Raw genomic sequence first — 14,265 nt, 5'->3', positions numbered from 1 at the left:
TCTCTCCATGGTAGGTTTTAAATGTAGGGGATTTTTCTCATTCACCTTTCCATTTGGGTTTGAAACAGCTGCCATAAGAAAGGGGGAAAAGCACATTATATAGAGTGTATAATTCTTTAGAAGCGGTGACATAGGTTCTCAAAGGATAACAGTTAAATATGGGTCTAAAGGTCATAATTCTCTTTACTTAGTATGTGTGTGTGTGTATACATATATATATATATATATATATATACGCTTTTTAAAACTAAAGTAAAAATCCCCCAATTAAATAAGACCTATCTTTATTCCATTCACATCCAAACTTTTGTTTATATCTAACAACTGAACACAACCCATCATCAGTTCAAAATAATGTAACTGAATGATATTCCAGAAAAGTTGTCTTTTGTGTTTTTCACATTTTTAACAGGACCCCAAACCTAGGACAAGATAAATAAATTATACACTGTGGTTTCAGTCAGTGTACTGAATGTCTCAAATGAAAAAATTTACCTGAAGTTAGGCATTCTTTAATAGTAATAATTATAGAACAGAAATAAGAATTTTATATTTGACGTGGTACTTTCTTCCAGAAGAACTGAAGATGCTTGAGAATTTTTTTTCCTAGAACTTATCATTCTTTTCTTGAAAAACAACTCATATTTGTATATATTTTATCTCAGTGGTAACTTTATTTTTATCTACATATGTATGTATTTAAAGAAATCCCCAGATAATCATGAAAATTTCACAAGATTGTGTAGTTCCCTTCATTTTCAAATTTTATATCTTCCGTCATCTGTTGCCAAATGACTCAGTGTCCTGACAGAGATCAGAAAAATCACAAATTCTGATATCCCATGAATCATCTTAGATCCTAATGCTGATGGCGCACTCTACATTTTGTTCAAAATCTCTTTGAACACCACCTATTGACATAAGAAGGTTATCTCATACTAATGATAACGTTACTTAACTGGCAAATCTAGAAATCTGCTTTTTTATCCCTACAGTTACATTTTATATTTCTGTCTTGCCCACCCCCTTACCTTACTTGCCATATGGTCCTTAAATTTTGTGTACATGTGTGTGTAACGTATACATAAATTGGTGCTTGGAAATGTCTGTTTCTCACAGTTGTAAAGTCAGGACAATATCTTAGAATGACATCTTACCCTTTGGAAAGTGAATCTTTCTAGTATAGCTGTAAATTTGGATAACTAGAAATCTTAAGTAGCAGTTTAATTTTTGTTGGAGATGATTTATGGGACATTATTTTTACTTTTTTCTTTTGCACTTGGGATGACAGGATAGGGTTTCATAATATTGCAAATCTCTGTAACTTGGTAAACACACTGCCTTCATGTGCATTATAAGTTTTGCAAAGATTTCCTGTAAAAAGTCACAGAAGGCTAAAATAAACTTTTTAAAAAACCTTTATTTTGTATATTTAGATTTACAGGAAAATTGTGAAGCCCACAGAGTTCTTATACACTACCATTATCAACATTTTACATCAGTATTGTGCGTTTGTAATGATTAATGGACTAACCAGGTTTCCTTAGTTTTTACCTAGTGTCCTTTCTCTTTTCTGCTCTAGGATACCACATTACATTTATTTGTCATGTCACTTTTGGTTCCTCTTGGCTGTGACAATTTCTCAGACTTTCCTTGTTTCTGATGACCTTGACATTTTTGAGGAGGACTGGTCAGGTAATTTTGTAGACCATCCTTCAATTTGGATTTGTCTGATGTTTTTCTCATTAGACTGGGATTATGGCTTTTGGGGAGGACGACTGCAGAGGTAAAGTACCACTTTCATCACAGTATATCAAGGGTACCTACTATCAATGTGACTTACCACTGTTGATGTTGAACAGGTGTTGATCGCCAGGCTGAAATAGTGTTTGTCAGCCTTCTCCACTGTAAAGTTACTCTTTCCTCCTCTTTCCATATTGTATTCTTTGGAAGGAAGTCACCACATGCAGTCCTCTTAGGAATGTGCGTGCGTGTGTGTGTGTGGGGCGGGGGGTAGTTATATGCTCCACCTCCTTGAAGGTGAAGTATAACAAATTATTTGGAATTCTTCTGTGTGGGAGATTTGTAAAATGAACTTTAAAAAATATTAAAATTAATTAGCTTAATTAAATTATATTGAATTAAATTATTTCTTACATTTAGGTGTAAACACCTCTTAGGTTTTTTCTTTAAAGAAAAAACTGATTATGGGGACTTCCCTAGTGGTCCAATGGTTAAGACTCCAGGCTCCCAATGTGGGGGGCCCGGGTTCGATCCCTGGTCAGGGAACTAGATCCCACATGTCGCAACTAAGAGTCTGCATGCTGCAACTAAAGCTCCCGCATGCTGCAATTAAAGATCCTGCACACTGTAGTGAAGATCCTGCACGTGGCAACGAAGATCCTGTGTGCCGCAACTAAGACCCGGCGCAGCTAAATAAATTTTTTTAAAAAAAAAGAACTTAAAAAAAACCTGATTGTCTATAAATGGTACAGATGAACCAGTTTGCAAGGCAGAAATAGAGACACAGATGTAGAGAACAAACGTATGGACACCAAGGGGAGAAAGCGGGTGGTGGTGGGATGAATTGGGAGATTGGGATTGACATATATGCATTAATATTTATAAAATAGATAACTAATAAGAACCTGCTGTATAAAAAAATAAATTCAAAAAAAAAGAAAAGAAAGAAAAACTGATTATCTATGTAATATATGCTCATTGCAGAACATTTAGAAAATGCAGAAAAGTGTAAAGCAACAGCACAAAGAACTTCCCGTAACTCCACCTCTCATCAGCATCCATTTCTAGCATATGGACATATTTCCTTCTAGTCTTTTCTGCATAAAGTACTATTTTTAAACAATACTTTAAATTATTTCATATGAAATTAAAATATTTTATCTTTGAATAGGACAAAGATAGTGGATTCATAGAAAAACAGAGCAGATCTTGGTTGTGTTTCTAACAGGATTTCAGAATATAAACTACCAACCTGGTAATTTCTGAAAACAACACCTTAGACTTGATCCTTCTATTTATGAGAGCCTCAAATATTTTTGTATTCATTGTTAGGCCTCTTATTTCTTCTTTCTAATACTCTACTTTGTTCATTATTTTACTATTGCATGATACACATTTTAATGGAATAAATAAAGTTTGAAGAAACTGAGGTGGCTAGTTAAAAACTCTGGCAATGATCTAGGCTTCAGATCTCCAGCTTTCTTGTTGCATGGTGTGTTTGGATGCAGGACAACCTATTCTTCTTTTTGAGTGACTTTATTGATTTTGTAAAGGTGATACATGTTTCTTATTAAAAAAAAATCAAGCAATACAGAAAAGTACAAAGTAAAATCCCAAAATTCCATTACCTAGAAATAACCATTATTAACATCATTCTACGAAGTCTCACTTTGAATATATATAGGTAGGGACAAATTTACAAAAAAGGCTCATAATACATACCATACACACAGTTACTTAAATTTAACATAAGAAATTGAAGCTGAAGCAAAATGAAGGAATTACTAAACTTTAGTTATATATTCTTTTGTAAGATATATTAGTTCCTAAAAATCCTTTTAAAGTCTTGTAAAAAGATTATGAAAAGCATTAAGAGGCTGTAGGTTCTACATGGTTAACCCTTAAAAAGTAACTGAGACATGCAGGATCTACTTTAATTGTTTAGAAGCAGCTTTTATTTAGATATCAGACCGGCCGGATGGTCAGAAGTAAAGTATATTACTAGGTGTGTCTATATTAGTTGTAAGGGATCCTAGAGGACCTTGAATTCAATGCCTTATTCCTATTCCATTTTCTGCTGTGTATGGTGAAGGCACAGTTCAGAGTACAAGCTTTGGGGTTAGACTGTCTAGATTTGATACCTGCTCTGTTATTTAGGAAACGTGACCATAGGCCTCAGTTTCATCTTCTGCAAAAAATGGGCTAATAGTATCTTCCTTATGTGGTTGTTGATATGAATAAGTGAGACAATACATGGAAGGCTCTTATGATAGTTCCTGAAATATAGTAAGTGCTCAATAAATATAAGCTATTATTATTATAAAGGAATAATGGTGAGTGTCTGAGCCAATGTATGACATTGAAAATTGTCATTCATAAAATAATCTCACTCTCTCTCATTCATCTCAGAATAATTCCCCTACTAAATCTGCCTTTAAAGTTAAAGGCTGGGGCCCTGAGGACTTACCTAAGGGGCATGTGGGTGCAGGAGTACTGGATGTGGGAACAGGCTCCTGTCTGAGACTGTCACCTATGTTTATAAGAATGGACGGAACACACAATTCTAGCCTTTTCACAATCTTAAACATATATTATACATTACCTATAACAATAATCACTACTATGCATGTCAGTTACATGGACATACACAAAGAACTTTATATCTGTACTTAAAAATTCTCTCTAAAAGTAAACTAATATTAGTATTTCTAAATTCCCAGTATGAAATTCATATTGTCTCATACAACATAGGGAATATAGGCAATATTTTATAATAACTATTTTTTTGAAAGTTTTTTTTTTAAATTTAATTTCATTTATTTTTGGCTGCGTTGGGTCCTCCTTGCTGTGCACAAGCTTTCTCTAGTTGCGGCGAGCGGGGGCTACTCTCGGTTGCGGTGTGCAGGCTTCTCACTGTGGTGGCTTCTCTTGTTGGGGAGCCCGGGCTCCAGGGTCATGGGCTTCAGTAGTTGTGGCATGTGGGCTTAGTTGCTCTGCGGCATGTGGGATCTTCCTGGACCAGGGCTCGAACCTGTGCTCCCTGCACTGGCAGGCGGATTCTTAACCACCGTGCCACCAGGGAAGTTCTATAATAACTTTAAGTGGAATATAATCTATAAAAATATTGAATCATTACGCTGTACGTCTAAAATTAATATTGTAAATCAACTATACTTCAATGAAAAAAATGCATATTGAGTCTTATGTTTTAAAATATTATGAATTCCATGTTTTTGGCATTCTAAGTTAAAAGTAGTCCAATGTTTTCAGTTTACTTATTAGTATGCAAGTTTTAAAAATTTAAAATAAAATGCCTTATAAAAACAAGGTAAATTTCACCCCACCCCCCATATTATTTCACTATGATTGGTTCCTGGATTTGAACTTCAAGGGAGTTGATGACTTTTCTGAAAGATGTTCTGAAGTCCAGTGTACTCTTTCTATTTTCTTTTCTGGCTATTAACATATCTATTTTCTTTGATAATAAAACACTATTCAGGTTCCCCATGAAGATATGCATTTACTTTTGTTACAAACCATCTTTTCAGCCCCAGCTGATTTTTTATCCTTTTTTTTTGGCTATTCCATGAGGCTTGTGGGATCTTAGTTCCCCAACCAGGGATCAAACCCAGCCCTTGGCAGTGAAAGCATGGAGTCCTAACCACTGGACCGCCAGGGAATTCCCATCCAGCTGATTTTTTAAAATAACCTGTCTCCAAAAAGAACTTTAAAAGTGCTTTTTGTGATGTAGTTTTTTCCAAGTTTGGTTTAAACCCCACATTGGATTTGTTTTGTTTTGTGGGGGAGGGAGGGTTGATGAAAAATTCTAGCTGCTTCTCTGAGCTGAGACTAAACTGTAGGTTGTTTTTTTTTTTTTTTAAGCTCAGGAATTTAGGGATACATATCACTACCAAATAATAGAATATATGCCAATTTTCCATTTTGGCTTTGCCTTTCTGCCTAGTGAGTACTTTGTCTTATTTTGTAAATCAGTAAACCATAAATTCTAGCTTAAACAGTTCACTTGATATCTAGTTTGGGTGTGAAAGAGGGTGATTTGATAATTTTAAATGATGGTTTAATTTCTCCAACAATGAGGGCAACATGGGGTAAAGAATAAGTTGCATTTGTGTGATTGTGGATTTTAATACTGACTTGATTTATGTTGGGGTTAATTAAATAATTTTCTGTGCTTTCAAGTCTTCCACTAAAAACTAGGTACAGTGTGGATGAACTACTTACGTTTTACTCTGTGTAAAGGAACGGTTAAAAAATAGTCAAACAGTAAGAAATTACAAACGTGTTTAACACAAATATGAACACAAAATGTAGGAACCATATGCTATAGTCATCTCTCTCTTCCTTTCAGAGTGGCTCACAGTACACAACTGTAGCAAAATCAGTAAGTGTTGAATTGATGATATTACCTCAATACTCAGCATTCCTACCTCAACAGCCTTCTAATGGTATGAAATCAGTAGATTTCTTTATAATGATTTCTAAGAGATGGTCTAAATTCTTCAGTTGTACTGAAATGTGTCAAATATTGCTTTTAATAAGTAAACCACTGGCTGGGGTTTGGAAATCTTTTTCTACACAAAGCCTTTGTTGTACCTTTTTTTTTTCCTTCCTTTTGTAGGGTATTTTTTGTAAAAGGATTTGACCTGTAACTATTATTGAGAATTTTCTTAGAGGAGTTCAAAGCATTTTACAGGGATCATCTCATTTATCCCTCGAAAGTAAGGCAGAGGCATTATCTCCACTACAGACTGAGAACACTAAAAGGCCAAGATAGGTGGGGTTTTTTGTTGTTGTTTTGCTAAGATCAAAAAGTAATTCTAGGGCAAAGCCAGATTCCGGTCTGACCTTGTTACATGATGCTTCTGCAGTGACATAATGCAATGTCGTTGCTCTCCTAAGTCTCTCCTTGCCTATGCTAGGTGTTGAATAATTTCCAGAGTCTATTTCTCATTCTTTCTTGCTTCTGAAAATGGATCTTAAGATGTAAATACAAAAGAAAACCCTCAAATCCTTACTATTAGGATTTGGGGTACAGGATACAGACAGGGATAGGCATATTCCTCCCACTTCCCAATCTTACTGCCTCCCCCAATGCTGTCCAGTAGAAAAAATAATGTGGGCCACAAATTCAAGTCACATGTATAATTTTAACCTTTCTAGCAGTTACATTAAAGTATATTTAGGCCAATGTAGCAAAAATCTTATCACTTCAACATGTAATTAATATAAAACTATTAATAAGATAGTTCACATTCTTCTTTTATAAGTCTTCAAAATCTGGTCGGTTTTTCACACTTACAGCACACCTCGATTTGGACTAGTCACATTTCCAATGCCCCAAAGCCACGTGTGACTAGAGGGGCCTGTGCAGGACAGCATGTCTAGACTTCAGTAGATTCTTCTAAGCTCTAGCTTCAAATTGGTGGCCTTGTGAATGCAATGGGTGGTGTGGGAAAGGGCTCCTGGATGACCTTGGAGAATCCACTCGCCCTTGTGTGGTGACTAATGGCTTTACCACTTGCTGATACATGACTGGGCAGTTATGGATTCAGGATCTAGAGGACTGCAACCTCCCAAAACGTCTAAAATGCCAGCTCATTGCTAGGACTGTGGTTTACACCCCGTGTGAGAACCCGGCCTACTTCTAGGGATGCAGTTCGTGGGGCCCTGGTACGTGGCCTGTGGAAAGGAGGCATCAGCCGAAGTAGAGGAGGGCTACCGGAGGGGGAAGGCCATCTAAGTGTGTGCTTCTTGAGGGCAGCGGCTAGAACTAAGCGCTTCTTGAACGCGAAAGCTCCTCTTGCCGCCTTAGCCAGGTGCTCGGCAGGCCTTGCATACTAGATGAACGTAAGCTGCGCTTCCTGCACACGCTCCGGGCGGCCCGGGGCATGGGAGGGGGCATATCCCCGGTCTCGGCCCGCACCCCGAAGCCGCTCCACGGCCTCGGGTGTGAGGGGCGGGCCCAGGCCTCGGCCCGCGCCGCCCCATGTGACCCGGTCCGACATGGTGTCGCCTCCTCCTGGGGCGGCGGCGGCGGCGGTGGCGGCGGCGGGGCTCGGGCTTGGCTCCGCGTCGGGCCGGCTCCGCGGCCGCTCATGGGCAGCCAGGGTGGCTTAGGGGCCCCCGGGAACGGCGGGCCTGGCGAGGGCGAGAGCGGGGAGACGAGGAAACTGCAGGAAGGGAAAGCCGCGAGGGGAAAGCGGAGGAAAGGGAAGAGGAAGGGGAAAGCAGGAGCAGGGCAAGGCGGAAGAGGAAGCGGGGCGGAAGGGAAGACGCAGCCGCCACAGGCGAAGGAGGCAGCGGGGCTGGGGGCCGAGGCGGGAGAGAGGGCAGGCCTGGGAAAGGTAGGAGAGGGAGGCGGAAGCGTAGAGGAAGGGGCGAGAAGGATCGTCAGGGGAGATGAAGGGAGCGCAGGGGCGCGGAAGGAGGCCAAAGGAAGATATGATGGGAAGAAGGAGGAGTGGAGGGTCAGAACTGGACAGCGGGAGGAGGCCAGGCCGGCGAGAGCACAGGGACGAGGGTGTCAGGCTTGGGGCCGCCTCGCTGGGACAGGGGCGGCCATGGCGGCGGCGACTGAGGAAGAGGCGGGGGCCCGGGAGCCTGCCGGCCGCCCCGCCGCGGGGCCCGCGCTCCTGCGCCTGCCGGAGGAGCTGCTGCTGCTCATCTGTTCCTACCTGGACATGCAGGCCCTCGGCCGCCTGGCTCAGGTGTGCCGCTGGCTGCGGCGCTTCACCAACTGCGACCTGCTCTGGCGCCGGATAGCCCGGGCCTCGCTCAACTCCGGCTTCACGCGTCTCGGCACCGACCTGTAAGCGCCCGCTCGCCCACCCGCTCCCCGCCCCGGGCCGGCCCTCGTCCCGGGAAAGGGCGGGGCGCCGCGGCCTGCTCGGCCTGGGGCTGTGTCGCACCCCGAATTCTGAGGCCCGGACCCGGCCTCCGCCGATCCCTCCCCGAGCACCCTGCTCCTCTCAGAGGACCCCATCCGAGGAGGCCTCCCAACAGCATCCCTCAGTCAGCACCCTCCCCGTGGGCGGCTCCTCACAATTAGCCATCTTAAGCACTCCCGTCAGCTTTTAATTGCGTCTTTTCGCAGACGTTGACCGCCTGGGTTCCTCAGCTCCAGAGGAGCCCGGCTGGTCTGTGGCTTTAGAGGCCTCCACCCGTCCAGGTGTAGGACCCATATCCACTATGTGGCCTTTCAGGACGTTTTTGTGGACATTCACCCTCTCACCCCCTTCCAAGGGTTGTTAGGCTTCAGAGCGTGGATAAAATCGAATGTGGAGGAAAGGGTTCACACCCCAAAAGAAGGCCCTTGGTCCAAGTGTCAACCATAGTTTACGACTTGATGGAGGCAGAATGACACAAAAAAGGGTGCCTGCTTATGGCAGGGGGTTGGATGAGTACAGTATAGACTGTACACGAAGGCCTGGTATTGTAATTTGGCCTGTACTTGGTAGGATCTGAGACCTGCGAATGAAAAACTTAACCATGTAAGCAGTTAATAGGGAGGGGAAAAAAAACCGTGGAATTGGAGGAGTAAAAGCTTTCAGATTGCACCCAACTCCATGCAATTTGGGTTAAAAAAGAAAAAAGGTAGTTCTAATACAGTATAGCAACATTAAAGAAAGTTGGTTTAAAACATAAAAAGCTATAATACCACCACCTCTAGATAACTGTTCAGTTTTAAAAATTACTTTTCACCTGCACACTTTTTCCTCCTCTTAGTTACTATCCTACTGATCCTAACAGAATAGGTGCATAATAAATGTTTGTGGGCTGTACCATGAGATTAAAAACATTCCTCTAATATTAGACTTTCAGGTTGTATGCAGCTTTTTGCTATCAAAGATAACAAGGAAATGAATAATTTAATGCACTTTTTGGTAACAGCTTTATTGAGATATGTCACATACTGTATAATACATATGTCGTTTTGAATTGGTTCCTTAGGATAAATTCTCAATATTGGCATTACTGGATCAAAGGTTATGGTTTGTAAAAAGGTGTTGTACCAAGTTACAGTGACAATAGCAACAAATTATTAAGCTAATTTCATGTAAGAATTTAAAAAATCTTTGCTGTGTTAGTGGACATATAATGGTATCTCAAAATTTTGTTATTTTGCATTCCTTTACCACTGACCAGCGTAAATATTTTCCCCTGTGTTTGTTTCACCTGTGAGATTGTCTTTTCCTAGCCTTTGCACATTTATTATTGGGGTCCTGAAGTTACTGTTATAAAGGATTCCAGTCCTTGTGGGTCATAGATATTAGGCTCTAGTATGTCATCTTTGACGCAAATATTATATTTTCCCCAGTTTGTTCTTTTTACTTCACTGTTTTTAGCCTATAGAAGTTTTACATTTAAATATATCAGAATCTGTCAGTTTTTATGTGATTTTAAAATCTCCCCCACCCCTGCAAACTGAGAAATTTATGATTTCTCCACAGACCTGATAAGTCTTCTCTGATATTCTGTTGGTCTTCCTAAAATTTGATTTTTAAAAATAGTTAACACTTTGATTAATATCACTTTTGTTTTGGTATAAGGGGTGAGTTCAACCTTCTTTTTTTCTAAACAGCTACCTAGTTACCACTACACTTTTTGTTAAATAATTCTTGTCTTTCCCTTTAGAAAGACAAAAAAATTTTGTTTTAGAAAGCTTACTTTGCCAGATATTAAGTTTATATATTTATGTGTATATACAGTCACACATACATACATATTATATATGTATATATATTGGGTCTATATCTGAACTCTCCATTTTGTTCCACTGATGTATTTTTCCATTTCCATTCTATTTTAAATATTGCCGCCTTTTGACAGTCTAATATCTGTTAGGTTTAGATTATCCTTGTTGGATTTGTATGTGTGTGATGTCTTCACTCTCACTCAACACCCCAGCAAAAAAAAATTCTGTGCGTTTTCAAAAGTTTCTGTGGTTTTCACTATAAAGTTTCTACATGTCTGTTGTTACACTTATTCCTAAGTATTCCTAAATATGCTATTCATTTTGTTTTTATTGTGAATGCAATCTCTTTTTCAGTATGTTTTTCAGCTGGGTATTATTAATGATGTCCAGGATTGCTACAATCTTTTGGAAATTTTGAACCTGATAATTTTGTTTAACTTTTATTATCTCTAGTATGATTTTGTTGTTGATGATAATGATTCTTTGGGATTTGGGGGGCATGCAAGTCTTATTACCTTCATTTTTTGTAAGAAAAACTCTTTCAAAGAACATGTCAGTTGACCTAGAAGAGAAGTTGTCTAAAATGCCCGAAACCCAAGTCAGCCATGGCAAAATTTGGCTTTCTTGTTTATAGAGATTGAATGAACAAATGAAAGAATTTATGTTTATTTTTCTTTCCTTTTCAAATGCTCTAAGAGATAATGTGAATGAGTGTGCATTCTATAAGCAATAATAACAAAATGAAAATCAGTTTATAGTATAAAGTGCTTTGAGACTGCCAGGTGATTTGGCTTTATTATTTATTAGCCATGTGTGTTTTGATTTCTTGCCTATGTCCTAGGATGTGGTAGCTCCAACTTTCTAGGGAAGTTGTTTTACCACAGCACTTGATAAAGAGCAGGGTCACTGCTCGTATTTTCTGAGTTGAGGGGAAAAGGTATGCGTGTTACAGCAGGTGGAGAGAATCTTTACCAGTGTGGTCTGTTTTTGGACAGCTGCAGAGATGTGATAAGCCACCAAGAGAGGTGGTTGTCATCCCTGGAGGGAGATGGCATGTACCCCAGCCCTCTTAGGGCATCAGGGAGCTTGGGCCCAAAGTTCAATGAAGGTACAGCTGGTTGGATAGTGGCAGGGCCGTAGTTCATATTTTGGGCTAATTAACTGCACACTGGACAGTAGGATAAGTTTTTATAAGCACAACACAAAACTGCATTTTATCAGAAGCCACACAACTTCACTGCCCCAGAGTTTTATCATCTATAAACAATGGGAATAACATATCCAGTAAAATGAGACTTAAATGTTGTGATGTGTAAGTGATAGCACAGTATTCAGCACATAGTAGGCACTCAATAAATTGGTGTAAAATGGAACGTTTTAATTGCTTGTCTTCTCCTCTAGTCAGTCTATATAGCAAAAGTGAAGATGGTTTGACTTGGAGATGCTGCCTAAAGACAGGAGGTGGGGAAAACACACACACACACACACACACACACACACACACACTGCTTAGTTTCCCTCACCTGTCCTGAATGTTTTTGGCAACATGACAGCAGAACCTGTGAGCTTTAGGGTCTGTACTCCCTCCCGAAGAGCCTCATGAATTCTCGGAAACACAAAGTGAGATTTACTGACCTTCCGGCCCAGGGCAAGTCCCATTCAGTTTGGCTGTTCCTAACTGATCATAGCTTTGTTGAGTAAGATGAACTGCTTTGGTTCCTTGTGATTTGTTAATGGTCTATACTTGTGCTTGAAGGCATTTTGGCCACTTTAAAACCACAAACAAATAATTTGCTTCCCTTTAGGCCTCCTGCCCAAACAGTGAGCACTGGTAGGTATCCTGAACTTCTTTTTTAAGTGGACACAAAGACAGCTTGAGTCAGTCATCTGGTTTAAAATCAGTCTTATTTGAAAGTTTTATAAAGCCTGGGGGAATAGAAATATCTTTAATATAAAAATCAAGGAAATGTTTCATATAGCAATCTTTTAAGTTTTTCCTGAACAGTAGGGGCAAAACTAAGCTAGTTCAGTCTTCAAGAACAAAACAGTGAAATTTAACTCCGTCAGTTTATAATGTAGGCTAAATGCAAGAAGTTAGAAAGTATGAGAGGTGGAAGAGCAAAGGTGCTGTTTGTAAATTCTGATACTGTAAAATTAACAAGAGCAAAGAATGGAAAGAAAAAAGTATATCCATGTATGCAAATCTATTTTTAAAAATACTTTTGCAGTACTTCTCCTAAATTAAGTCCTGTATGTTTTCAAACTTGAATTTTATTTTAAATATCCTTTGAGCATTACCTGGGTGCTCTCTTGCATTTGCCTGTGATAGATTTGCCTAGAATTAACAATAGGTGTTTAGGGAGTCAGGCTCTGAGGTGTTTGCCCTGGCATGTACATTCATTCCTCAGCCAGGGTCTAGTAGGCTTGGAGCTCTTTGAGGCCAGGGGAATGGGGTATCTATTTCAGTGATGATTAACGTCCAGAGTGGTGAGATGGACACAGATAAGCAGAGTGTGTTTGTTTGTTTTAAAATGATTGCACCTAAGAGCATTTTTTTGACCCAGAAAGCATAAAGTTTCCTAACTCTGAACAGAGAAGGCATTGCTCACTGGTTACTTTTAGGGCCTAAACAGTGATTTTCAGAAAACAATTAGCAACTTAAAGTAGCTTTGGCTCTCTCCTTCACCTTTCTGCCTTACCTAGGAAGCAGTCACTTACTTGTTCTCTGGTTCATTGAAAGGTTTCTTATATGGATGTATTTATCTTCAACTGTTTTGGAAAGGCCTTATTTTTAATGGTTTTGTGAGTTAATAAAAGTGAGTTCAGTTTACATGTTTAAAATAAATGAAACAATACACCTGTGGAAGCAGGAAATGGTCTAGTACAGTCAGTACCTCCAAATGCAAACTGGAGGAATGCAAGAGGCCTTTTCCTCCAAGACTGTGAGAATGTGGAAGCAGCTTATATCCTTTCCAGTCTTGTAAAACTTGAATAGTAGGGGATGAATTTCCTAGCTTTCAAGGCAGAATCATGGAGAAATCCAAAGTCCTCATAATCTATAAGATAAACAATTTATTTTGAATGAAATCTCTGAAAATACTTCAATCCTCTCAGTTTTCTTAGTTTCAGTTTTCTGTGTCTAGCCGTTTCACCTTAGGTAGAGATTGTGCTTGAGCTGCTTGAAATCAAACGGGCAGTGAGGTTACTGATGAAGCATACACATTTTTTTAAAAATTATTTTTGAGTGTTTTACATAGAAAAGAATTACCTTTGTGTGACAACTTAACCTTAACTCTGGATTGACCCTGGCATTGGATTAGTTTCTGCTCCTTACTCATAACCATGGAATAGGGAGACTTTTAGGTAGACTCTTCTTGAGGCCAGGCTTCAATAAATTTTGAAAATTTAAGACGAGATTGACTGTTTGGGAAAATGAGAAGTTGAGTTTTGAATTTCCAGTGAAAATTGACATGCCCCCTACTCTGATCTACAGAAACAGATTTTTGATAAACTCCAGAATTTATCTCAGGTGTGTGTGTCAACCATCCGATGAGGTTGAGAATCCAAAGATTTGGTTTATCCTTGAGGAAAGTCCTTTCTATTCAGCAGTCTTGCCCAGATTTGAACAGCTTTCAGATGGAACTCCAGGTGTAATCAGTAGAAGCAAGATGGTTGTGCTAATTAAGAATATGTTTATGAATCTTGAATCATGTAAAGGCTTGAACTGTATCTAAAACTGACTGAGACTATCTGGAGAAAGAATTTATCTCTTGTTAGAGGTTTGGCTCCTTTGTCTCAACTTTGAG

At 39.6% G+C, this 14,265-nt stretch overlaps 1 protein-coding gene across 4 annotated transcripts in view; it reads left to right on the top strand.

Moving 5' to 3' along the window:
- Positions 1–7,786: 7,786 nt before the first annotated feature.
- FBXW4 (F-box and WD repeat domain containing 4) overlaps positions 7,787–14,265 on the top strand; it is an 81,558-nt gene continuing 75,079 nt past the window's right edge. For 3 of the 4 annotated variants that reach the window (XM_032608681.1, XM_032608680.1, XM_032608678.1), the window contains exon 1: positions 7,794–8,572. In XM_032608681.1, the coding sequence (XP_032464572.1) occupies positions 7,860–8,572 (713 nt within the window). In that variant the 5' untranslated portion in view covers positions 7,794–7,859. Of the gene's footprint in view, positions 8,573–14,265 lie in introns of all 4 variants that reach the window. The other variant, XM_032608679.1, reaches the window with a different exon arrangement.

Source organism: Phocoena sinus, chromosome 16 (genome assembly GCF_008692025.1).
Source record: "Phocoena sinus isolate mPhoSin1 chromosome 16, mPhoSin1.pri, whole genome shotgun sequence".
In the NCBI taxonomy this organism is placed as follows: Eukaryota; Metazoa; Chordata; class Mammalia; order Artiodactyla; family Phocoenidae; genus Phocoena; species Phocoena sinus.
The sequence above is the reverse complement of the archived record's forward strand: the minus strand, read 5'-3'. Positions and strand labels throughout refer to the sequence as shown.